The sequence below is a fragment of the Eurypyga helias genome, unplaced genomic scaffold (genome assembly GCF_000690775.1).
Source record: "Eurypyga helias isolate BGI_N326 unplaced genomic scaffold, ASM69077v1 scaffold13956, whole genome shotgun sequence".
Lineage (NCBI taxonomy): Eukaryota > Metazoa > Chordata > Aves > Eurypygiformes > Eurypygidae > Eurypyga > Eurypyga helias.
This window is the reverse complement of record NW_010254757.1, coordinates 9,634-36,241: the sequence shown is the minus strand read 5'-3', so window position 1 is coordinate 36,241 and position 26,608 is coordinate 9,634. Positions and strand designations below refer to the sequence as shown.

The following is a 26,608-nucleotide window of genomic DNA, read 5'->3' as shown; positions in this document are numbered from 1 at the left end:
CCTCTGTAATCAGTGTGGTGCAGTTCATACACCTCACCGTCTCCTGTGAATCTGTTACCCAACAGCTGTGCTACAGGGGGGGCATCCTGTTAGATGTGTACTTGATACCCCTTGGCAGGGATGAAGCGGATGTGTGTATGAAATACAGTCCCTTTATCAGATGTGACCAAAAAGCAGCTAATTCCAGTGTAACCTGGGATTGGAAACAAATCTATATAAATCTGTATCTTCATCTGTATCTAGATGAATACATAGAGAAAAAATATTTCTGAGGTTGAAATGCCTGGTATCTTTTGAATTTTGATGAACTTTCAGGAGCTAGTAAGCTTACATATGAACGAATGCCTGTTTTCTTTTATCAGTACTTCAGCTGAGGCTGCAGCAAAGACGGACACGAGAACAGCTGGTGGACCAGGGCATCATGCCACGTAAGACTCACATTGTTTCTGCTCACTTGTGTTACTGTACGGTATTAGTTATGAGCCAAATATATAAGATAATGAAGATAAGCACATCTGTGAGAATCATTGAAAATAACTGTCATTTGAAAAGCCTTGTGGGATCCTTTTGGTAATCTAAATGAGTATGAAGTGAATTCATCATGCTTGCCTAATACTTCAGTTAAAATAGTCGCTGGATGAAAATGCAAGGATTTGTGGACATAGTCTGATTTCCTTTTAATATTCTCTCTTTAAATTATGGCTAATCTTAGTGAAATCAATTGAATTCTGTAAATGGGTGGACATCAGTAACAAAGCCAGCCACAGGAGGATGGCAAGGGTTGCCAAAAACAAAGGACACACAGACATTGACTCAGATGGTAGCTGGGATGACAGGACAGGAGGCCGTGGATTAGGCCGGTGTCGTGATTTAGGCCCAGCTGGGAACTCAGCACCACGCCGCTGCTCACTCACTGCTCACCCCAGTGGGATAGGGAGGAGAGAATACAGGGAAAGGCTGGTGGGTTGAGACAAGAACAGGGAGGGATCACCCAGCAGTTAATGGTCATGGGCAAAAGAGACTCGACTTGGGGAAATCAGTGTAATTAATTACCAATCAGGTCAGAGTAGGATAATGAAAAATAAAACCAGATCTTAAAAAACATCCTCCCCCTCTTCCTGGGCTCAGCTTTGCTCCCCATTTCTCTCCCTTCTCCCCTCCAGCAGTGCAGGGGGACAGGCAATGGGGGTTGGGGTCAGTCCATCCCACGGTGACTGTGCCTCTCCTTCTTCCTCACACTCTGCCCCCACTCCAGCCTGGGGTCCCTCTCATGGGAGACTCCTCCACCAACTTCTCTGGCTCCAGCATGGGTCCCTCCCAGGGTGCCGTCCTTCAGGAGCAGCCTGCTCCAGCACAGGTTCTCCACGGGGTCACGACCTCCTTTGGGCATCCCCCTGCTCCAGCGTGGGGTCCTCCCTGGGCTGCAGGGGGTCTCTGCTCCCCGTGCCCCCATGGCTGCAGGGCACAGCCTGCCCCCTCACCACAGGCTGCAGGGAACCTCTGCTCTGGCACCTCCTCCCACCCCCTGCACTGACCTGGGGGTCTGTCTGGTTGTGTCTCTCCTTCTGCAGGTCTCTCTTTTCCCCTCTCAAATAGGTTAATCCCAGAGGCTCAGCCATGGCCAGAAGCAGGTCTGACTTGGAGTAGGGGAAGCTTCTAGCAGTGGCCCCTGTGGCCTCTCCCCGGCACCAAAACCCCACCACACAAAGGCAGCACAGCTGGGCATTGTACACTGGATCTATGACCTGGTGCAGAAGCTTCTGTGCCTAGGCCTTTCTTTCAGTTTAGGAATCCCAAGAGGGTCCTCCTGAATGCAGATATTTAGTGGGCTAGAATTCAGCTGCAGTTGCCTCTTTCCGTAGAGATGTTTGGGTGTTCCTCCACTTGGGCTCGCAAGGCCTGTGCCAGCTGTCAGTATAACATCTTCTGACTTGTTCTGGAGATCAGTCTGCCCTCAGAGTGAGGGGTGCACAGCAAACATCACACAGTGCGGGGTGAGACTGCACTCAAGGTAATAGGTCCGAGTTGTCAAAAGATTCAACTGTGAAAAGTGATTTTTCTCAGAACAAGCGAACAAAAACCCCAGCCACAGAAAACACAGCTAAACTATCTCAAGTTACTAGGAACAGCCCAGTGTGCACTGGTGAGTTCTGGCTTGAAAGCCCAGTACCTTAAAGCTACTCTCCTCTTGGAGGGTATGAAGTATGCAGCAGGCTTAGGTTGCTTTGCTAAAGCATCTTCATTATCCCAGGTCTGTGGTGTTGATTATCTTGGATGGGCATGATCAGTTTCTTTTTGAGTGAAAGCTGAAGAAAAACTTCTACAGTGTCAAGAAGTGTTAAAAGATTTTCTTTTGCCAAAAACGTGGCCAGTAAGATGATCGTGTCTGCTGCCATGTCACTTCCTTTCAACAATTCAGTTGAGATGACTCACTCTACAGTTCATATTATTTCTACCTGAATGGTAGTTTTTACTCTTTTTGGATATTTAGCAGCTTACTGTCATTCTGTTTCTAACCTGAACATTTGGGGTTTCTGTAGTTTTTTGGGTTTTTTAAAATCGGCACAAACAGCTCTTAAGGGACGGTCAGGTTGGGGGCTGCAGGCAGGCAGTAAATACAGGGGAATAAATGAAATGGTGTTTTGGCATTCTGAACCTTACTTCATAAAATTGCTACTGTGGAACAGTTTTGGTAAACAGACCCCGGTGTACATGGTGAAAAAGGTAACTGTTACATGGTAGTACCTACTAAAATCCAATATTCCAAGTATTCTGTCGGGGAGCGTTGCTGTTAGGTGTCAGTAAATGTGACTAGCACCAGTCACACGTAAGCCTGCTCAGGTGCAACCACAACTCTGAGGTGATGTTAAAGACCATATAACTGTGCTGACTGCGGTACCTCTTCTGGAGAGCATTTCCTGTCGATTTAACTCTTCCCTTCCCTTCACAGCTTTGAAAAGCCCAGCTGCATTCCACGAGCAGATAAAGAGCCTGGAGCGAGCCAGGGTAAACCGCTTTGTGTAAACTTGTTATTAACATCTGAAAATGGGTAGTTTTTTATATGTGATATGAAATTCTCAGAGTACGTGAAAAGATCGTTACCATTACAGTAATAACATGTGCTTTTACCTTGGAAGAATGCATTAAAATAAAATATCGGGGTCAAATCTGAGGGGGACTTTCTTACTCCTGCGCAGATCAGGGTGGGGTCATGATGCAATACACAGCCGGCCCCAGGCAAGGTTAGGATACTTGGGTAAACTGTTTGTGTGGTACTTCGGCAGCAAATCCATACTACTGGGATTTTTTGTGGTGGTACGGGATCAAATGCAGAAACGTTCCCCGCTAGTGTGGGGAAGACACAAATTCATCAGCACTGCTTAACTGATGGGAAAGCAGAACAAACCGAGCCCCTCCAGGGACACCTGTCTGAATGCAGCCGCAGACGTTCCTTCATCGGACGTCAGTGATTTATCAAGCTACCTTGATTTTTTTCAGTAAACAGTAATTAATACTATTTCCTCATTTCTTTAAAGACTGAAAATTTTTTGAAGCACAAGATTCGCAGCAGGCCGGACCGGTCGGAGCTGGTCAGAATGCACATCCTCGAAGGTACGTACCTGGGTGCTGTTGAAGGAACCTCTGCGCTGCACTCGGGTTTCTGGCTGAGCTAGGCTTTGATACAGATTGTTACTAAAGGTTTGTGTGCTCTTATTTCTCCATGTCTGCAGTGTCTGTTGTAATCTCTATAATAACAGATACATCTGTGGCAGTGAAAGTATTCTCAACTGTGTATTTGTTTGCAATTGCACATTGCTTTTATTTTAGGATGGTAATTATACCATGGTGTATGTGCAGGTAGTGTATATATTGCTTTGATTTCTGCTCGTACCCTAAAATAACCTGACAGTCCCTTGTACTTCTCCCCCACCACCACTGCCCAAACAGTCTGTGATAAACTTGACTTTGACCCTGCCTTGTCATTTTCCTTGTTGCTCCGATCATTTGAAGCAATAGTTGTTTTATGAATGGAGCTGTGATTCACTATAATCTTACCAAATACAGAAATTACCAAATAACCACAGTCTAAGTCAATTTAATAGCCATTTGTTTTCACAACATGCATATGGATGGTAAACCCAGATAGGAGTCTCCATATTGATAGATCGTATCCATATCGGCAGACTATCGCCATATTTTCATTGAAATACAATTCTGGAGTCTCACATTTGTGCTAGAAGCTGTTTTTAAAGGTGAACTTTGAGATGTCTGTCAAGAGAAAATCAAAAAATCAATGGATTCATTAAACCTTTACCATAGCTCATGCTGGTAAACCATCAGAGCAGCAAATGCCGTGTTTGGATTTTAATTATCATTTGTTATATATTCCCTGCCTTATTGTTGGAAACTATACAAAAGTTTAACAAAAGTATCACTGCTGTTAATGAAGAGGTTATATTTATAGAAAAACATGCTCTTGGGCATGAAAAATATCTACTCATGTAATCTGATTTTTGCTTATTGATTTGAGAATTTTCAGAATAAGACTTGCCTGCTTTTGCTAAGAGTGCAGTGATTATTGCAAAGAAAAGCTAATGTTGTTTGTCATGAAACTGGAGAAAAGATGGAACAGGATATGAAATCCATGTATCATTTCAGAGACCTTTGCAGAGCCTTCGCTGCAAGCCACTCAGATGAAACTGAAGAGAGCTCGGCTGGCAGATGATCTGAATGAGAAGATTGCTCAGAGGCCTGGCCCTATGGAACTGGTAGAAAAAAACATTCTTCCTGTAGACTCCAGCGTCAAAGAAGCTATTATAGGCAAGTAGAAGTCCCACAGCTTCTGCTGTGGGAGTTAGTAATTTAACTCTCGAGGGTAAAGTTCACCAGCTGAAAACATACTCAAAGTTTATTACTACTTATTCTTTCAGCTTCTGAGTCCTAAACACTGTCATAATTTTAACTAAAATTACCCTGTTTTTATTTGACACTAACTTAGAATTGTATAGTTGGAGTGTAATACTTGGAAAGGACTTGTTTCTTAGTAACAGTTATTACAAAACAAACATAGGTGGCCGTTACTTTGTCTGTCACAGGTGTCTCTGTGCACTCCACGTATGTTGAACCTCTCTTAATCTCGTATTAAAGCACCTTTTGCTGTGCACTTTGCTGTGTTGATTGATGAAGCTGATTTAACAGGGCTGTCCTTACAGTACAGACACAATCAATACTTAGGTACCGTATGTTTAGACTGTGCTGAAAACTGATCATTTTCCAGCAATTGGTTAGTTCTGCCCCCAGTGTCTGAATTTAATTTATGCAACTAAAAAACCTCAACTGTTTTGCTTGTTTCTTTATAAACATTCTAGCAGTTGGACAAGAGAATTATCCTCAAGCTCTGGATGATTATTCATTTGATGAAGACAGCAGCGATGCTTTATCACCAGATCAGCCGGCCAGCCAAGAATCCCAGTTTCAGCAGCTTCCCCTGGTGAGCCAAAACCGAGTGACTCGCCATCACCAGTAACGCCCAGTGCTACTGCATCAGCACAGGTACAGTTCTTAAATAGGGAAACAAAATCCTCACAGTATGATTTTTTTGGCCCGGGGCTACGGAAACGGGGCACGGTTGCATGTGGAATGAATACATTTGCTGTCGCAAAGGAGTGTCTGGGCTCCATTCTCTGTTTGGGAGCGTATAGACGAGAACCCTGGCCTAGCTGCTGCAGCGATGAAATTCCTATAGACTGTAATAAAGCCCTAAAGTCACTGAAATTCATTATGGCCCGTTGAAGATGTACAACTTTCCCACAAGTCGTTTAAAAGGTCATAGCCATGGTTTACTCCAGCTGTTACTGATTACTTAATGTCTGTCTTCATTCTGGGCAAGGTCTTGAACTCATGTAGAACTAAACGTAGCTGAAACAACAAAAGTTGACGTCACTTCCATTATCTCTAGAAAAGTCCATAAAAAATAAGTATTCCCACATAATTTCAATGTTCTTTCCTATGGTTTTAAAATACTGCCTAAGGAATTTACTATTTAAGAAACGAAAATAACCTTTATGTTGATTTTTGTGTGCGGTTTTTAATACTCTCTTGAGTTACTTACAAAGAAGGGGAAGGAACTAAGCTTCACGGCAGATAAAATGTTGTCTTTCTAGCAGAGCATTTAAATGTGTGAGGATTTTATGGATTTGGGTGTGCATACTTGACCGTTTTCACGGGAGCTGCAAAAATGAGCTTTGAAACAACTCTTCTTACGATGATTTGATTTTTGTGATTCGATGTGGACAGTCACGTCGCCTACCCTGTCTTTAAACACATTATGGAAGTGCTGATGTAAAATAATTTGCCCAAAGAGTAATGAAACATACATCATGTGCTCCAGAGGAATCTCTTCTCTCTTCTCTTAGCTACTGAAAACACTGATTGTGTGCGTAACCGCTCAGTTGTCTCGATGCTTTCTAGAATACCTTGTACAGCGCTTGCTTCATGGCTCTTTACCTTCACTGTTGAGTTAATCACCACGTTTATTTATTAATGTGATATATGCTTTGATTCAAAGGTTACTATGTTTAGCTTAAATAGGTTGTTTAGGATGTTTTCTGTTGCACCTCAGATAGTAATTTTAAACTCTCATGTCGAGAGAATGTAATTTGTGTGGAAAAAGTTGAAAACAAACCACATGAAATTCGATTCCTAAGTAAAGAGTTAGTTTCCTAATGGAGAGTTGAATAAAAATACTCAAAGCGATACATGCCAAAAGCTTTTCAAGTAGGAAGCATAAGATAGATATGTGATCACAGCAGCAAAGTAACAGAGCACTTGAACTTGATTGAAAAAGCACTTCGGATGGAACTTCAATGCTTTGCTGATGGATTTCACAACATACTACAGCTGCTTCTGTACCCAGACCTAAAATGTGAAGCTGCTGGGCTGCAGACTAAAACAGATGCTTTACCTTGTTCCTTTGGAAAGAAAGAGTACGAGCACAGCGTGTCTCTACAGGAGATGTCTGGGAAATTGCTCCTTCATTCTTCTAATTTCCTCTGACAAATTTTACATTTTATTACAACATGGAATACAAAGGATGTTTTGAAAACAGTGGAGTGCAGCCAGAGTTCTTTTCAAGGCTTCCTCCTCCACACACTTCCAGGCCTCAGCGGATGTAACATACCTTTGAGAACCTTCAGTTCTCATTGACTGATGACCTAAAATTTGCTTTAACCTGACATATTTGCAACTGGTAAGGATTAGGCATTTTAACCACACCACTCTAAGCAGATCAAATTGGGGTTTTCACAATTCTGAAGACATTAAGCATTGTTATCTTCAAAACAGCTGAAGTCTTTTGCTTGTTGAGACAAAATAGAGTGACTTGTTTTCTGAACATATTCGCTGTAGCTAGCTGACCTGCTAGATGCTGGTTTGCTCTTAGAAGAAAAGGTGCAGAAATCTGTAACTGGAAATAGAAGATCTGTTCAAAGGAAGTATCTTTACGTTACTTGCACAAGTCTCAAGAAGTTGAGACCTGTTAGTTTTGGGGCTTTTTAATTTAAAAATTTATCAAGTAAAATGCATTCATGGTTCATTGCCTCATCGAACACGTGAAACTGGGAAGTCTGTAAAAGGCTTTGTATTTCATGTAGCCATTAATCCCTTGTGATTTAGCTTATCAACTAATGTAAGCAAAAAGTAAATTTACTCTGTGGCAAGAGGAAAATGCTTAACACCATGGTTTCAAGCAATATGAATTAGGAATTGAAGAGGTGGCGGGTTTTTTGGTGTCTTTTTTTAAGTGACTAACTTTTCCATTTTAGAGTCTTGTTGTGCTGTCGTTATGGAGTTCTTTTCAGGGCTTATAAAGGGTCACTAAATAGTATGTTTAAAGTCAAGTTACTTGCTTGGGTTGAAGGAGGATTAGAATGGTGAATGGTAAAAGATTAGGTAACGAATGAGCTGAAGTATCAAACAATTAAAATGCTTTTTAGATGGGACCTCAGGAAAAGAAAATTTAAGCACCAGTGAAAACCGTGAGGTCTTTAGATTTCTCCCATGCTTTATGTTAATACTGCACACAACACTGATTCAGAGACAAACTGAGTGCTTTTTCAAATGTTATTGCTACGAGTACAGTAAGCCTTTTAAACCTGACAGCAGCGGAGAGCAGTCTGCTGGAATACAGCAACCAGAACCCTTAACGGGTAAGTCCCTCTACAGTCCCCTGCCAGTTCTTATGCAAGTCCAGCAAATAACAGATACTGGGTAGATAGCGGATGCTTTCCAGAGCAAACACTTTGAAAGCTGGATATAAAAATAGAGGCATTTATATCTTTAGCCTGCCACCGTAAACTGACACAACCCCCAGACAGGCATGTGTGCAGTGCTTCAGGGAGAAGCTGGGGTAGAATGCAAGGTTTGAGAATGTATTCTGAAGAAACAGGGTATTTACTGACAGGACTGTAAGGGAAACGGATGGGCTTTCATAAAAGGAATATTGTACTAGGTGATCTAATTGCTTTCTTAAACAATGGAAATGGAACTGATCTCATTTGTCTGGATTTAATACTGTATGGCATTAAACAGGAGCACAACTGGAGAAGATGGAGATTAGCAGAGATAAGACAAAGGAGGGAGTATTGGGTGGAAAGCAAGTTGGTACCAGTGCTCTGCTGGAGTCGATCGCGGCCATTCGGGTTTCGCGGTACCGTTAACAACCTTGACATAAGTTGGCTCACCTAACAGAGGCGGGAAGGCAGTCAGCACTGAGTTGGATTGCTGTTATGCAGAGAACCAGTTGATTTGGCTTTTAGGAGAGAAATGGAATTCCAGTCAGATGGAATGGTTCTTAAAATGAAAAATGCACAACCTCTCCTTCCCATGAAAACCTGGGGACTGACTCGAGAAAACTGAGGAGGAAGACAGTTGGGGTGCAGCAGTCAGCAGCGAAGTGACTGCGAGCTGCAGTGTACTTCTGCAAGATGGCAAGTATGTCACAAGAGATGATGCCAGAAGAAACGTTAATGCTGCTGTAAGGCATCAGCGAGACCCCATCTGGAATATCCTGTATTTTTCCAGTTACTGATATCCGGGAAAGACTAATGAAAACTGTAACGCAGACAGGAAAGGATGATCAGAGAAGGAAAACTAAAGATTCGTTTTTGTAGCTAGAAAAACAAGGGCTGAGATCGGTTTATGTGCAGAGTCTATATCCCATCAGAGGGTTATTCAGTACAGAAGGAAATAGGTTTTAAATCAGAAAACAATTCCAGAACAGAAGAAGATGATATGACAAAGTTAAGCTCAGTGAAATTTGGTTATTATGTAGGAAAACTTGGGGGAGTTTTCTGGTAGGCGTAGTGGTGCCAGGAAAATAATCACAATAAAAAAGTCCTAAGCCTATATGGAATTCAGTAAGCTTGTAGCAGACATTACACACAGGATGTTTGTAGCAGCAAGGGAACACTCAGTAAAGTTGAGGCTACTGGACTGTACTTACACAGCAATATAATTGTGCTGGCGGCCAGATCCGAGAGAAACGCACCTCCTGGCAGAGTCAGAGGTGTGGCTGCCATGAAATACTGTAGGAAGCTCTCTTTTCCAAATACAACTGCTCTGCTCTGAAACAAGGAGTTTGTTTGCCTGTGCTGATGTTTGACCTTCATACAAGAGGCTTTTCTGACAGTACTAGTTGGGGTAGGAAGATTCTCCTTGTGTACCCAAGATTCTGACCTCACAGACAGAACAGAGGCGGCCTCAATTCCATAGTAATAAAGCAGTGTTTTCTCTGACTTCAGCGGCATGCTCTGGTACGTTTGTAGTGTGTCTGGGGTCAAATGTTATTGTTGCTGCAAGCAGAGTAAAAACAAATGGTGGTCTCTCAGCTAGCAACTGCTAACTGCATTCCATCCTGCCTTTAATTATGTTTAATCCTTATCTCTCCTTTTAGTTATAATCCATAACATTTTGTTTGACCTATTTTTCTGTACTTAGTTGCAATTCCTATACTTTTATAGTATAGAAATTAGGTATATTCTTAAAATCTGTAATTGTTTGGTTCTAACAACCTTCATATATGAAACTTGGTAATGCTAAACAATGCTAAACGCTAAACAAGAAAACAAGAAAAGAAATTAACTTGACATAACCTTTTCCTATAATTCTGACTGACTACCTTGAAGAGAAGCTTTTTTGTTAATCCTTATGCCAGGAGCCAAAAAGTACTGTAATGGCAGCTGTCAGCTCTGGAAGAATCTTGAAATTACAGACTTAGAGAACTGGAATCAATTAGTTAATCTGATTCTGGGCTACCAACCAGAGACAAACAGACGTTAGGAGCAGTTTACGTAAAATGTTCCTGAGGTGAGGTTACTTCTGAAGGTTCTTCTAGCTATTCTGTGATTTGTAAGAAAGAAAGAAAGAAGGAAAATGTTTGGATGATATTTCTTTATTTATTTTCCTTTATGTTAAAAGGAGAAAAGAATTCTGCAAATTAAAACAACAGTATGAAGGTTATGAAAACAAAGCTCTTCCTTGAAAGCTTTTTTTGTATGTTGTTATAAAACCTTTTTGGTTATCATTCTTTTTACCTGCACAAAACACAACAATAATAATAAAGAAAAATGTTCATGTTGGAAAAATACTTCTTATACTATAAAAATGGGTATTACTGTTCTGCTTTGGTGAAACTTGAACTAAATCCCGTATTAGTAAAAACAGATTTTTGATACATTTATATGCAGTAGTAAAATTGCAGACTAAGAAGTCAAGGTAAGAAACCAGTGGATCTTATCTGCTATATTTGAAGTGAGCCAAAATGTGCCTTTATAGAATACTTGCAGACATGTACACAAGAGTCCTGTTTTGGCCATTCCTCCTAAAAATATTTTGTGAATCTGGCACGATAGCAAATTGACTTAACCTTTTCACATTTTGTCAATTATTCAGATGGTGTATGTTTTTAATGTTTCTCTTTTTCCTTATATTTTTTTAATACTAGTATCCACCTTTAACCTCTCCAGTTCCTGAATTTCTCAAAACTCCCCCTACAATCGAACAGCACATCACACGCTCTACTGCTACAACCGCCCTGACCACAAACACTGTATCTGCAGTAAAGCCCGGGCCAACGTTGGTAAAGGTAGGTGTCTCTAGCAGTGGAAAGGGGGATTATGTTCTTAATGTCCTTTTCCAATGCTGTATGTAATAAACAACGCGCTTGTGACATTAGTTATAGGCACCATAACAACTCTCATTAGTGTTGGGGAGAACACGCTGGGCTGTTGACTGGGAGCTTTTCTGTGCCAAGATCACCCATTAACGCTTGTAGGGACTGGCTCGTTATTTCAGGAGCTCCTTACAGTACAGCTGACAAAAGGTTTCCAAGGAGAATTATGCACTACATTGCTATGGAGGTTTTTAAGAAATAAGGACATTAGATTTTTGCAATATTGAGGTTCTACTTTCTATTGGTGAATTTAATCTTTTCTGATCTAGTTTTATATGGAGAGCAATGTAATAGGAACAAGGGCAACCACATTCCCAGTCTACCTATAATCAAACTGGTGCCGAGCATTGCTCCTTTTCTGCAACTGTTTTCTTAGTCCGTACATTGTATAAGCAGAACGCACTCTGTGAGAGAAGTTGCTGTATCCTTGTATTTATCAGAAAAACATACTCAGTTCTCTTTTCTGCACTGACCTAGCCAGCAGCAGGGAAAACTCTTCCAAACACAATTAGAGAGAGGGTTGTGTTAGATGATGTCTATAATATTTCAGCAACTTTGCCAAAGGTCTTCAGCTGTGTAATGACTGTATGTATCATAGAATCCTAGAATCACGGAATGGTTTGGGTTGGAAGGGACCTTAAAGCTCATCTAGTTCCAACCCCCTGCCATGGGCAGGGACACCTTCCACTAGACCAGGTTGCTCCAAGCCTCATCCAGCCTGGCCTTGGACACTTCCAGGGATGGGGCATCCACAGCTTCTCTGGGCAACCTCTGGGTGCCTCCCCACCCTCTCCGGGAAGAATTTCTTCCTGATATCCAATCTAAACCTCCCCACTTTCCATTTAAACCCGTTACCCCTTGTCCTGTCACTACAGGCCCTTGTAAAAAGTCGCCCCCAGCACCCTTGTAGGCCCCCTTCAGGTACTGGAAGGCTGCAATGAGGTCTCCTCCAGCTTTCTCTTCTCCAGGCTGAACAAGCCCAATTCTTGCAGCCTTTCATCATAGGTATGTAGACTTCTACCTGACTAATGAAGTTAAATCTCGGTTAATTTACAAGGGTGACCTCTAAAAATCAATTTCTAGTATAATTTTGGCTATATCCAGTGAAATCACGGTACCAGCTTACTTAATGCAGGGCCTTAATGACAAATTCAGATATCCCCCCTAAACAGACTATCTGTAGTAAAGGCATGGATGAACACAGGAGTCCTGCTTTGACAGCTCTGTGTGACTGGGTAACTACCTTCAGCTTTTCACTCACAATAATGTCAAAGCGCTAACAAATTGCTAACAAGGATACTGCGGAAAGTTTCATAATTCTGCTATTTGTAGGACTGTCTGTCCATGCTTTTCATTTAGACCTGTAAGCACTTGTGACCTGCAAGTGTTTACGGGTGGAGTTTAAGAAACCAGCTTTTAATGGTACCAAGTGCCAAGCGATGTGAAGGCAGCTGTTCAGGAAGAATGCCGCTTGGCAGCGACAGGTCATGCCTAGCGGAACCCCTTGGCTTTACTGGTGCCATCTGTTGAAAAAGCACTCCCAAGCCGGGATGCAGTGGCCCCTCCTTGGGCACAGTGTAAGGCAGCTGGAGTGAGTGCATCATTGGTCAGGGACGGTCAGCAACCCGTTTGGGCAGGTTTGCAGGGATAATCGTATTCTTTGCAGTGGATGCGCTCAAGCGTGCTTTGTCTTTGTACCGTGAGTAACTGATTGTAAATGAGGTGTCTGTTACAGCTGTTTCAATCTTTTCCATCCTTAAACAGCAAAGCCACCCAAAGAACCCAAACGATAAGCATCGGAGCAAGAAATGTAAAGAACCTAAGCCAAGGGTGAAAAAATTGAAGTATCATCAATATATTCCACCTGATCAGAAAGGTGAGAAAAATGAGCCACAGATGGACTCCAACTATGCTCGTCTGCTACAACAGCAGCAACTGTTTTTGCAGCTGCAGATCCTGAGCCAACAGCAACAACACTACAACTACCAGACAATTCTACCTGCACCACTGAAGTATGTGAAGCGCTGTTTGTGTCCTTTAAAGAAAAGATAGCTACATCAGTTACAGACGTAGTGCGTTACAAGTGTTCTGCAAACGTTCAGAGTTGGTTGGAAGGCAGGAACACTTAAACGGCCGTGTGCCTCACTGTGGGTATTACCTGCCTTGTTTAATAAGGTGATTCTCTTGTTAAAATACTCCTGGGGGCTGATAAGCCTTTAAGTGGTCCTAGTTGTTTTTGCGTGACATGGCAGCAGAACCTCCTGCCTCTCAGATGCACTTTTGCCGACCAAACGCGTGTTTGAAACTCGGAAGCATTTATGCGCTTGTAGGAAGGCTTTGACACCCCTTTTGGCTCAAGCATGACACAGGTAGGCAGAGCAGAAGAGAAGCACCCAGACGGTGGCCTTTGTAAAGACACGTACTATTTTGTTTTTATTGTCCTTTTACATCAGTTTCACAGACTATATTTTTGCAGCATATTATTTTTTACAGATAAGAAGTAATTTTAAATGAGGTAAAATTTGTATACTGTTTCTAGCCTCATCTCTAATGCTTATCTGAGTTGCTCATCAGTGTTGCCTTTAACAGTGAGAAGTGTACTTTCTGATTGCGAGGTAGAAGCAGTCAGGAAAATCTATCTTTAAAGGTTTGCCAGCACCCTAATAGCAGGATGCAGAGTTCCATTCTCACCACCTAAGACCCATCTTTTCCTAGAAGTGCTTATAGTGTAACACGCCACAGTCACACAACGCTAAATTCAAATGATTTTCAAGTGTTTTTAAAAATGAGCTTTCACGGAGTTACTGTTCCTCAGCAAGTGAGGCTAGAAAAGTTAAAGATACCATCTGTGGTTACATTTATAATTACCATGTATCCTAACATTTGGACTAGAGACGTTTCTGCCTGCTTACCCACGCTTCTTATGTTCCATTTACTGACATTTCAGAAACATTTCTTCAGAAATCAGTTGAACGAAATAAAAGAGCTGACTTATGGTACCTAGTGGAAATGATGGCATTTTTACATTTTTCTACAATTATTTTGAGATCCTTCTTTGAGAATCTTCTTAGGAGCTCAGCTGATAAAAATGCATCGTCTTCAGAGTAAACTGCCTCCACATCAGTCGTTATGTACGAACACTGGATATGAGTGTGGGGTTGATACCTAGAGTTTAATACTGTGGAGGGGTTTAGTTGGTGTAAAAAAAAGTAACTGGTTACCCCAGTTAATGATTAATTTGTATATACTGGTTCTGCAGTCGATAGTATCCTTCAGGGGTACCATGACAGCAATAAAACCCGTGAAGCATAAATCAGAACACTTACCTGAAGAGAAAATAAAATATCAACATACTACTCTGTTATGTTTTCTATTCTGTGCTGTTTTACTAAAAATATTTAATGGTCTTAGGTTAAATATGTATTTGTAAAAAGGGATTTATTTGCTCATTAAGCTGAAGGACACTAGATGCAGAATCACAGCTGCTTGATTGAAAACGCAGTATGTTTAGCATTGACCGTATTGTCCCCTTTTTCTTACCACTTGAAGGCCACTGACTGACAAACAGAATAACAACGGGAATACGCCACTGAATGCTTTGAACAACAGTACACCAGCGTCAGCTGCCAGCTCCCCAAGACAGAGCAGTAATGTTCCCAGCCGGAAACCGGGACCTCTACCTTCGAGCCTGGATGACTTGAAGGTAAAAAATATGGGGGATTTGTCCATTTCGATGCCCATGTGGGATATGTCCATTCCCTAGTTTGTAACTTGCAAACTCTTACTGTCAAAAATAAGTCTGGGTATTATTTACCAATGAAAACTGTGATTTCTCTTAACTGTTTAGAATAAGGTTGTCAAAGTTTTCATACGCAGTTCTTCTAGACTTTGATACTTGTTTTGATTTATCCTCCTCATACACATGTGTTCTAGAAAGGACATTTCTTTTCCCAAAGATTTAGAAGAGGAAGAAGCTTTTGCAGACAGATGGTATAGGTACATAATTTGATACCTTGGCTAAACTGTGAGGTGCACTTCACGTGAAGTTTTAGCCCAGGCAGAACTGAACACTAGAACAGAAATTTGCTCAATTTTAGTATATAAATGAAGAGATTTAGTTAAGCAGTATAAATTAAAAGATGCCCTAATAATAGCATATTCAGAGAGCTCAGTGCTATAAAGCCAACACAGATGGAACACTAGTAAAAAAAGAATAAAACCAAGAGATCTTCAACACATCATCTGAAAATGAACACTGAAATTCACAAAACCTTCTTGAAGTTACAAGTAATTGTCCAAACTCTGTTTAATCTGTAATGTGAAGGCAATGCGTAAGTGTTCTTCCTTCAGAAGTGCATTAACAGGAATTAATACTGTGAAGGGACCCAGTGAAAACAAAGCTGAAGAAGCCTGTGGGGTTTAGGTTCTGGTCATTTCATTAGCAATTACAGGAGTGTTGCTAATTACAGCCAAACCCGAGCGTCGGAGTAGGGACATCTAGTGGGCAGCTGATTCATTTCTCCCTTCCTTTACAAAGCGGTTGGGTTTCTGAGGGATGGGAGTCAGTGGGATTTTTTAGACTTGAAGGGATTAAAAAAAAGTGGGTTTGGAGGGTGAGATTCTCGAGACAGTCATGTATTGTCAACAGCTACAGCCAGTCTTCTAATCGGTAACAAGTCCACAAAATGCAGTTCAAACAAGAGTGTTTGAAATAAGCTTTTTCAAACTTTAACTAACAATGAACTCTTTAAGATATTATCTGAATTCATGCTTTGCAGTGGTTAAAGCTGTTCTCTTACCAATTTCTGCATAATTTGTTGGTGTTGCTGCCAGTGTGGTAGCAGTAACATAAGCCATGCTCACAGACCTGCTGCTGGTGGTTTTAACACTGAATCATCGAAATCAGTTATGATTAAGAATTCAGAAATGAATTGTTGAAAAATAGAAAAATTGAAATCCACTGTTAGGCAAGTGTAGAGGATACCAGATGGGGGGGGAACAGCTGATAATCACTGTCAGGTAGACAGCATAAAATTGCTGTGGTTCTTAGAGATGTGATGCAAATGGATTGCTGCAACTTTGCATCATTTCCAAATCACGAAGACCTGTAATTTAAAATTCTAGGCTGGCAAAGTAGTGAAACGTTACTGTTAATAGCTTAATGTTATTCTTTCAGAGGTGGTTCTAACATACACAGAGCCCAGTTAGATGTGGTGTATGTAGATCATAAACAAAAGCCATTCATTGTGACTGATCTTTTTTAATTGATACTTTCAAGCACAGGATTAATTTACACTCAACACATTTGCACTTTGCTTTGCCTGTAAGATTATTGGAAAACTGAGAACATTCTTCTATCAGAAATTAGATTAATTGTGACTGTTTATACTGTTTATGCTTGTAGAAGAAACCCAGATGGCGCATAGCTGTAACTCCTCAGTTGCTAATTAAAGAGAGAGACTTTTGTGTTTGATGGGTTTATTGAATCACCTGACTGACCTGGTAAAACGTCTCAGAAACAGACCTATCTGTCTTGATGGTGTAACGACGGGGTTCAGCATGCTAGTAGCCGCACTGCTGCCCTCGTCGACAGGTTTGCTTCAGAAGTTTTTAGCCCAGAATTGGAACTACATGTTCATTTTGCCATTTTGAATATTCATAACATATCAGCAAAACTTTGCCACTACTCATTGTACAACAAATGAACGCTACTAAGATTCTGGCCACTTACACAGTCAAAGTAGCAGGTCATGGAAATGGGATCACAGATCATGCGTGCTGTCAGAACCCAGAGGTGTAATAAATAGCAAATAATTCGCTAGTAACAACGAGCAAATAATTTTTCTAAGATGTAAAAAGAATGTATATTAAAGGTTTGAATATTTTATTTTTTTTTACTATCATGCTTTCTGTTTTTTTCAGGTAGCAGAGCTTAAAATGGAGTTGAAATTGAGGGGATTACCAGTGTCTGGAACAAAAACGGATCTTATTGAGCGTCTGAAACCCTATCAAGATCTTAATAACAATGGGGTTGCCACTAGTAGCTCTGTTACAGTAGCCACTTCTACCGGAGCCACAGGTAACAGTGGGGAAGTGACTGTGGCATTTCCTGTTGCAACACCAAATAAAACAGTGGCTAATACGATATCCAGCTTTCCTCCAGAAAAAACATCTACTGGACCTGGCTGCAAAGTGGTAAATACTGAAAACATTAGCTCTCCTTTGCCTATATCTCCCTCTCCTTCAGATCAATCTAGTCTAAGCACAGATGATACTGGTATGGCAGATACTTTCACAGAAATGATGACCATGATGTCACCATCCCAGTTCTTAAGTACTTCACCACTAAGAGCAAATATGAGTGAGGAGAATCAGAATCGCAGTAGTGGAAGCATCTCAATCATGGAGTTTGATGTAGCAGAAAAGGACCGCAAGCTTCAAGAAAAAGAAAAGCAGATTGAAGAGCTCAAAAGGAAACTGGAACAAGAGCAAAAACTTGTGGAAGTACTGAAAATGCAACTTGAGGTTGAAAAACGGGGTCAACAGCAACAGTCTCAGACTTCTGGTAATGCAGCTGCTTTGGAACAGAAGCAATTCAGTGCTGCTGTCAAAGATGAAAATGCTCTTACTGACTGCTCTAGTACAAGTCAATCTGTACCTGTAGCCAGTCATTCTTTAGGACAGTCGGTGTACACTAGCGGCCAGAATCCAGTTGCCAAAAAGGCGGTTGTTATCAAGCAGGAGATACCTGTGGCCAAAGCTGAACCTCAGAACGCCATCTCTCAATTTTATGTTAACCCACAGAAGCAGCCACAAACTGCCGTTGTTGCCCCACCTCAAGCTTTATTAACCCAAGGAACTGCACAGCTGCTCCTTCCGCTATCTATCCAGGGACCCAATTCTACCACTGCAGTGCAGCTACCCGTTGGAAATATAAAGTTGCAGGTAAGGGTGTTTTTAATTTTCATCACATACACTGCAGGGCACTGTTTGCATAATTTAGTACAAACAGGTAAATGAGCTGCTTGTAAGAGTAACTTGAAAATCAGGTTTAGCCTGTTTCTGCTTTAGGGAAAAGAGCAGAAAAACTTCAGAGCCAATCTCTTCATAACTACTTCTAGTACTTGCTTTCTTTGCAACTGTTGTTCCCAGATACCCTTTCCTGAAAAGTAATTGCCTTAACATGTACTGCCTCTATGCACAGTTGGTTTTGATTTATATCAGCATGTCCCACCATGTTTTTAACTCCAAATTGTAATAGCGAGCTACAAACCCAGTACTTTATAGTGAGGTACACCTGTTTGCAGAACGTGTGATTGAACATCCTTGTGTGGTGATGGCTCATTACATTTAAAAATGTCAATGCAGAACTCCAGTGGAGTTATGGAAAGAAACCATGGTTACACAACTATTATTTCTAGGCTGATTATAGGTAGTATCACAGTGAGCGAGTACGACATAAACCAAGATGGGTTATAAATGAAGAGGTACAGGAGTAATCTGAACAAGCTGAAACAGTGTAACCTGTTGGTCTAAGGTAGAATTAAGCATGTATTTCCCAGAGGCATTACTGGGACATAGCTAGATGAAATCCCCTGCCACCCACATGGTTGTTGTGCCAGCAAAGTGTTCCTTCAGCTCCAGCACGTACTTGGCTGCTGTGGCATGTTGTGGGCCTAGGCTTTAGTGCTAGCATGTGTGCCATCACATCTAGCGACACTCAGGAGGGCTGTAAAACTCAGGGGGATGGGCCCCAGAGTGCAAGAACTCTTCCTGGTAACTACCCAGCCAGACAGATCTTTGTCTAAATTGTTCTAAAATCCTGCTAGAATTCTGTAACAACCTTCAGCAGCTTCTTCTGGTATTTCACGTCACTGATACTGCAGCAAGTTTTCCTAACTACCAGCTAAAATTGTCTTTGCTGAACGTCATCTTGCCTTTCAGTGCCCATTAAAAACTACTGTGATCTTCTTAAAAACAACTTTTCTTGCATCATCAGTTTTGTCTTTCTGGTTGCTCAAACCCAGTTCTTGCAGTCTGTCTGTACTGGTTATGCGCACGGTCTCTCATTATTTTCACTGGTCTCTGCTGGACCATCTTCAGTTTGTCTTTATCCTTCTTAAACTCTGTCGGCAAAATAAACACCACCTTTTAGCTGGGAACTCACCAAATACCAGAGTAGAAAGTTTTGTCTCCTCTACCCAGCCTTTCCCAGAATACATGCTATTGCTACTCTGCATAATCTGTGCAATAGATTTTTACATGATGTAATATACTGTGAGATATAAATAATGCAAATATTTTATCTTCATCCTTTAGGCTCAATCACAAGCTGGAATACAGACCCCATCACAAATACCTGCACCTATTCCTTCCTCTGGCCTAGCCCAGACAGCACCTCAGATGCATACTCCACAATCAAAACAAAACACCGCCACGCAGCACGCACTTGGTCAGACCCAACAAGTCAGAAAGGTTTGTGGATAGCAATAAGCATTTAGATAAATAGTTGTGTGATCTAATTCTAGGAAGTGCTTTTAGAATCTTTTACGTGTCATCTATATCCTATATAAATATGTTACCTAACATCTCTGTCCCATGTTTTTCTGTGTGATACAATGGGCTTGTAACTCTTTCTCTTCCCAAAATGTTAGTCCGTGCAGGACTTTTATTTTTCAGTTGCAAATAAATACATAAAGCTGAAGACTTTTTACCTTAATGGTACTCTTATGGCACCACTCTTAGCATGTGCTTCCTCATGCTTGGCACAGGTGGTATGCCAGGTATTTCAGGCAATTTCTCTTCCCTGCCACGGCTCAGAAGATTCTCGTAGGCAGTTCTGAAGAGGAAGCTTTCCCCTCTGGCTGCAAACATTTATTCTCTTGCAGGAGTTCCTTTAGTTACCCTACTTTCCTTGTTGATTTCATCCTTAAAAAGCAAGCTATGGCCTGAGATAGTGAGCATGGCAATTCCAGTGAGTCAGAACCCCACCATACCTACAACACATCTCTCCCTGAGGAAAACCTCAGCTTTCAAAGTGTATATTCCGTTACAAAAGTGTATGGTCAGACCCATGCTCTGACGTGACTCAGGGTTCTACCTGTGCAGTGCCCTCTAATCTGTTTCTGCTAAGGCTCTTGTTCCGGGTAAGACTTGATGTTAGAAGCTGGGTGACTGTGCCCTGCACAGTTAAGGGGAATGCAGCTGAATGAGCATCACCTCTCTTCAGACTGCTTGTTCAATCTGTTTAATTTCATGGAGATTAGGGCTATCTGACAGAAGTCAAAACTGACATATACCCAAAAAGCAGATTTCATCCAGGTTCTCTGGGATTTGGTGAGGCACTAATCTTACCTTGTTAATTTGACAAGTCCCATATAGAAATTTTCCAGTCATCCTGAGGCATGTGTGCCGGAGACTAGCAGTTTGCTTCCTTTGCTGTCTGCAAGTTCCCTGAAATGATTGCAGGAAAGAACCAAGAATTGTACCCTCTGGTCTCTCCCTCTGTTCAGTTGTCATGGAGACCGCAGTTCCCAGCAGACTTCAGTCTGCATACGGCTGTCCTGGAGCTGGTTTTCTCACACACATACTGCTGTCTTTTCCATAGGAAATGAGGCAGTGTAATTGCACTGATTTTTACAGCTGAATGTAGAATACTGATGCGATACAATCGGTCTGGACAGCCTTCATGCGTTCAGCATTAGACCTACCTGTCTGCTGTTTGCATTTCATGAAGCTTGGGTATTTGAGCAGGCAGACTGAGCTAATGAACTGTGAGTGAGTAATGCTACTTGTCAATTTAACACTTTTTAGTGAAGTTGGTCTTCCTTATAGTGATCACCTCCATAAACAGTTGTTTTCCAGAACCAGCTTCCCTTGAATCCATCTAGACTTTCTCAGGTAGCTCAGATCTTTATGCAGACTTAATGTGGTATTCAGACAGTACTCCACAAACCTTACCCTAGCTTTATCTCCACCCCTGGTTTGTCACACCTTTGTCATAAAGGTACCTGGGAGCGATACTGAATTTAAAAGAACAGTCTTATGCACTCATACATTCATAGCTCCTCTTCCTCTCTCGTTAACTTAGAAATATGGGAAGTAGGATACTGCTTGGAATCATTTGCAATGAGTGTATGGACTATCAGTTGAAGAAATAAAAAATTTAAATACCAGTAACAAATTTATGGTTGATACCCAAGTTCATCAGTTCTATCTTTTGCCTCTTCCTCACTACTCAGAGATATCTGTACTTAAGGAATTGGAATTATATGGCACAAACGGGCAGTGCAGGACAAGTGGATACATACACCAGTTCGTATCAGGTCGGAAACAGGTTCATTTTATTCACCGTCCACTAGGTGGGGAAATGAGACATACGGTATTGAACTGTTCCATCCTCTTCTGAATGTGTTTTGGACAAATTATGTTATGCTTTCCTCATGGTGCCAGGAAAATCGCAGGAAAATGTTTTTAATTATCAGTGATGAATGAAAGTGTGTCACAGCACAGTTTCTTTCAAAGAGTAATTGTTCTAGGTTTACAAATTATTCCACTGTAGGGAATGGGAAAATTCAGTACAAATAACATTCCCTTCATAAGGAATTTAAGCAAGCAGGTATTAAAAAATAAAAAAACCCCACAAAGTCTTAAACTTTTATTAATGTTATTTACCCAATGTTATTAATTTAGAAAACGCACAATCTAAAACTGATATATTCATCCTTTGCAGGTTTTTCCACCTACCACGTCACATACAGTATTTTCGTATCAGACTGCACCAGTTACAACACCTTCACAGTCTTTTATTAATAAAATATCAAACTCTAACATTCACACTGGTGGTAATCAGGTTCCCTCTGTGCAGAATGGACCTGCTACTCCTAATAAGGTAAGATTAGCCCCAAAATGTTCCATAATGTTCAGCTTTGTTTTATTATTCTTAAATAACATCTGACTGTGTAGGTACTGTAGTTCACTCGAGGAAGAATGCTTTGTAGATTTTAATATTGCATATATAGATGTATGTGTGAGAGAGAAAAACTATTATTTTATCCCTCTGATTACCTATGCTATTGTTGTTTATATCTGTGTAGATTGGTACAACAAAGTAGAATAATCTGTAGAGCTTGATACCTCTTGAGTTCACTAAAATATATTGTTTTGTTATTTCACACAGCCTGGCTCTCCATCTCAAGCTCAGCCTTACCTTGTTCAACAGTCCCTCTTCAACAACACAGTATCCAAGGCAAAAGATCCTCCTCGTTATGAAGAGGCTATAAAACAGACCCGCAGTATTCAGACATCGCACCGTGAGGTAGTTATTTGATCCTGTTAGTCCTATTAAAAACGGGTTTTTTCTTTAGAATTATCAAAGTCATTGCTTATTTTAGTTTTTTGTATGGTGACAAGATTTTCATAACTGCTTTTTCATGAGCTTGACGAATAATCCTAGGGAATGCTTTAACGGTTTACCATGATACCCTTCATGTTGGAGGAAAGTTGCAAATGAAACTAATGAGCATCCCTAACCTCATGCATTTCAGAACTATCCCAAAAGACAAAACCTTGTGGTGATTTAGTACTGGTTGCTGGTTTGTGGTGGCAGACACTCAGGCAGAGGCGTGGGTATCTAATGCCATTTCATACGTTCTTGGCTTGTGTGAGACATGCTCAGAGTGAAGGCACACAGGTTGTCTTACACGACTTATCAGTCCCAGTTAATGCCTCCCCACTGCCCTCTTTTCAGGAACTAGGTGTCCTGATGACAGATTACTTCCCATCTTCTGACTGTAACAATGTTTTAAAACACCTTTAGTTTTGGGACCATCACAGAAGTCTCCACTTTTCCCAGACCGTTTTGAAAGAATGGGTTTGTGGATGTTTTGCTACCTTTTGCTTAAGGTTCAGATATTCAGGAGATGGCAAAACATTAAATAAACCAGATGAACAGCTGATGAAAGCTTCTCGCCCAATTTTAAAAAAGAAAATAACCTGAATCTGTAGATTGGGGGGGGGAGAAACACCAAAAAAACCCCACCACGCCATACCTACCAAAATGCATCTTACATGATGGCTACTCGCAGGATAGCTCTGAGGAGGTAGTAATTCTCCTTATCCCTAGTTTTCTGCACCTCTCTTGTAGATGTCTTCATGAAATCTTTGTCTTGCTTTTCAGATTTTTTCCCTATTCCTTTGCATTGAAACTCACCACGGGAATTTCAAGCATCTCTCAGATTTCTCTGTTTTCTCGATTGACAGTTTCATATGAAGAATTTTAGTCTTGGTCATAGGTTAATAGTGATGTACTGTTGAGAGAAGCTAGGATCACTCGGCTTAGGAAAAAGTACTATATGAAAGAGAGTAACCCTTTTCTCATGCATTACAGATTTCCAGTGCGCACAGTCAGCAGATGGATGATCTTTTTGATATTCTCATCAAGAGCGGAGGTAAGCTTATTGACCTTTCTGTGATGTGGAGATTTAAAACCCGGTAATAAAAACTCAGTGCTATAATCAAAGGAACAAAGGAAAGAATTCTTCCAGGGAGAGGACGCAGAAGCTATTCAGCCTGGCTGAAACTAGTATTTCTGAAAGTTTGCAATAATTATCCATTAAAGAAAACACTTACCAAAACACAGTCAGCCTGCTGTGGAACTTCTCTGTAAGTTAGCCCAGCAGACCTTTGCAGTAATCCACACAGCATTCAAACAATGAAAATTACACCTTAGGTTAGCACAGATGTATTTTATCAACATTGGAAAAGTTGAGCAAGTCCATGTATATTGAAATTGCACAAAGAACATGGTAAGAGTTAAAGCATGTTGATACTAAAGTTTCATTAAATATTATCAACCCTGAAAATCAAAGATATGTTTTCCAATAATGTAGGAACTACACAGAGACATTAATGAGTAACCACTATCTATGACAGGTAAAGTAAGGGAGCTATCAGAAAGGAACTGAAATAACTAAAGTAATATACAAAGTAGCTTTGCTGTAAAAGGAGGCTTTCAGGCATAATTAGGCTTTTTAGACTAAGAAGCCATTACAATACTGGGAAATGTTCTGGTGCCAAGCAACTCAATTAACTTAATGTTTTGTACTACTATCATATAAGGATCTTGACAGCCATGAATGCCAGGACAGAAGTGACTGATTGTAGGCTGTTAGATTTTAGCCATATTCTAGACATCCAAGTATTTTCTCTTTTTCAAAGCAAATTGCAAAGTCAGCTGAAGAAGACAGAGCTAAGTGACCCGTGCAGTGAACAACTCAAGCTAAATTAAAAAATGCTTTCAGTGCTTTTATTAAAATATTGCATGAGTAGTTTGAAGTTCTGCCTCTGGAACAGAGGATGTAGGAAACATCAGTGTGCTTCCTTAAATATTCGCTTCAAGTGAGAAGTTACTAAAGGTAACAACTGCTCCCGTATTTGCAAAGTTGCCATAAAAAAGCAAGTGCTTCCTGATGGTCTTTGTGCAAAACGAAGTAAAGCATTCAGGGCACCTAAGTAAGCGAGGTCTGCACCGAAGAACGTTTGGTTTATTCACGTAGCTCAGGAGAGTGAGAGGGTCTGTTTAGTAATGCTTTGCTTCTACTCAGCAGTCATTTTAACGGATGCTCTTACAGGTTTTAAGAATGTGGGTTTTGAGTGGAAAACTACTGCAAAATACGTTGAGGTGTATTTTTGCTGGCAGAAATATCACCTGTGCTAGAAGATTTGCTTTATTTCTTTTTATTACTGCCCCTGCCTTACATGGAACTTATTGATAGTAGTTTTAGATACTAGAATCAGGAACAAATGCTCATCCTCATCACATCAATCAATCACTTAGACTCTAAAGCATCAGAGGGGACACACAGCTAAACATGGATGGAACTGCTGGGTGGTTCAGCTACTCTTCTCTGAATGGTTCTGTAATTACTCTGATTAGCCAGAAGAACTGAACATGAAGGAGGTAATGCTAACATCTAGAAAATTGTTCCTTTTTCATCAATATAGATATTCTAATTGGCTGAAGTATTACTGAAAGCAGAACTCTGGAACTGGTTTTAAAATACTCTGTTTTTCATACAGTACCTGACAGTCTGATGTATTTAGGTTTGTATTATCAGAACAGCAAAATTACTTACTCCATTGAGTTCACTGGATGCATCCCAAAGGGGGCAAAAAAGGAAGCCATAAGCCTGAGGATATATGTCATCATCGTTTTTGAATTCAGTAGTGAGGCTTTTGCTTTTTATTACAGAGATTTCCCTTCCAATAAAGGAGGAACCATCTCCCATTTCTAAAATGAGACCAGTGACAGCCAACATCACTACGATGCCAGTGAATACAGTGATATCCCGCCCACCGCCACAGATCCAAATGGCCCCTCCTCCCGTGTCCTTGGAACCAACCACCAGCTTGTCTATAAGTTTGGAAAACCAACTTGAAGCCCTCTTGGATGGAACATTACCGTCAGGTAATGAAATTCCTCAGCTGACAAGCAGTAATGAGGACAGAGAGTCATTTTCTTTAATTGAAGACCTCCAGAATGATCTGCTTAATCACTCCAGCATTTTGGATCACTCTCATTCACCCATGGAAACATCTGACCCGCAGTTTACCAGTAATAATTCGTGTCTGTCTCTTGACCTTCCCGATACCAATTTGGACAATATGGAATGGCTAGACATCACAATGCCCAGCTCCTCATCTGGACTCACTCCTCTCAGTTCTACTGCCCCCAGCGTGTTTTCCACTGACTTTCTAGATCCGCAAGATCTACAGCTGCACTGGGATTAAGCTATAGCCAATGAGAACACGGCCTGCAAGTCTCCATACAGCAGAGGTCCATTATTACACCATTCTGATTGCCGTTAAGATAAATTAGGACAGTAACGTTTGGAAGAACAAATGCTTGAAGCTAATTCCTTATTGATTTTCAAGTTTACAACAGTGAATTACTTTATGCTCCTATCAGTAATGCAGATCAGGGCCCTCTGAAAGCTGTATTTCACAAGTCAAGAAAGGATGATTGTACTTACTGATACCCCGAGGTAAATGCATCACAGATATTTAAGAAAGAAGTTACGTCTCTGACTTTGTAATGCTTAAATGAGCAACACAACATGGCTAAACTTAGAGAAGAAAAAGTGAGATTTCAACTGTCTGTATTGACACAGCGAGCAAATGTTTGGGGGAGGTGGAGGTATCACTGCACTTCATTGTTCCTGTGGATAGCCTGAGCCAGGTTCAAAATGAATTGTGAGGGCAAAGGCAAGTAGAAGCACTGGCTGGTTCAGTGAAATTTCATATATCTAGTCTCTTAATTTGTTCAAGTTGTTTTTATATTTCGGTTTTGTGGTTTTTAAAACTCTTCCTCCATTCTTT

General features: G+C 40.9%; 1 protein-coding gene across 1 annotated transcript; it reads left to right on the top strand.

Moving 5' to 3' along the window:
• The first annotated feature begins 370 nt into the window (after positions 1 to 370).
• On the top strand, positions 371 to 26,608 carry MKL2 (MKL/myocardin-like 2). The gene is given in 15 exon segments (XM_010153123.1): positions 371 to 428; positions 2,951 to 3,006; positions 3,537 to 3,612; positions 4,660 to 4,821; positions 5,370 to 5,473; positions 5,476 to 5,553; positions 11,003 to 11,143; positions 12,995 to 13,242; positions 14,780 to 14,933; positions 17,153 to 18,175; positions 19,550 to 19,705; positions 21,963 to 22,121; positions 22,410 to 22,547; positions 23,619 to 23,679; positions 25,482 to 26,608. Coding segments are annotated over 15 exon segments (3,102 nt in total). The 5' UTR covers positions 371 to 421; the 3' UTR covers positions 26,021 to 26,608.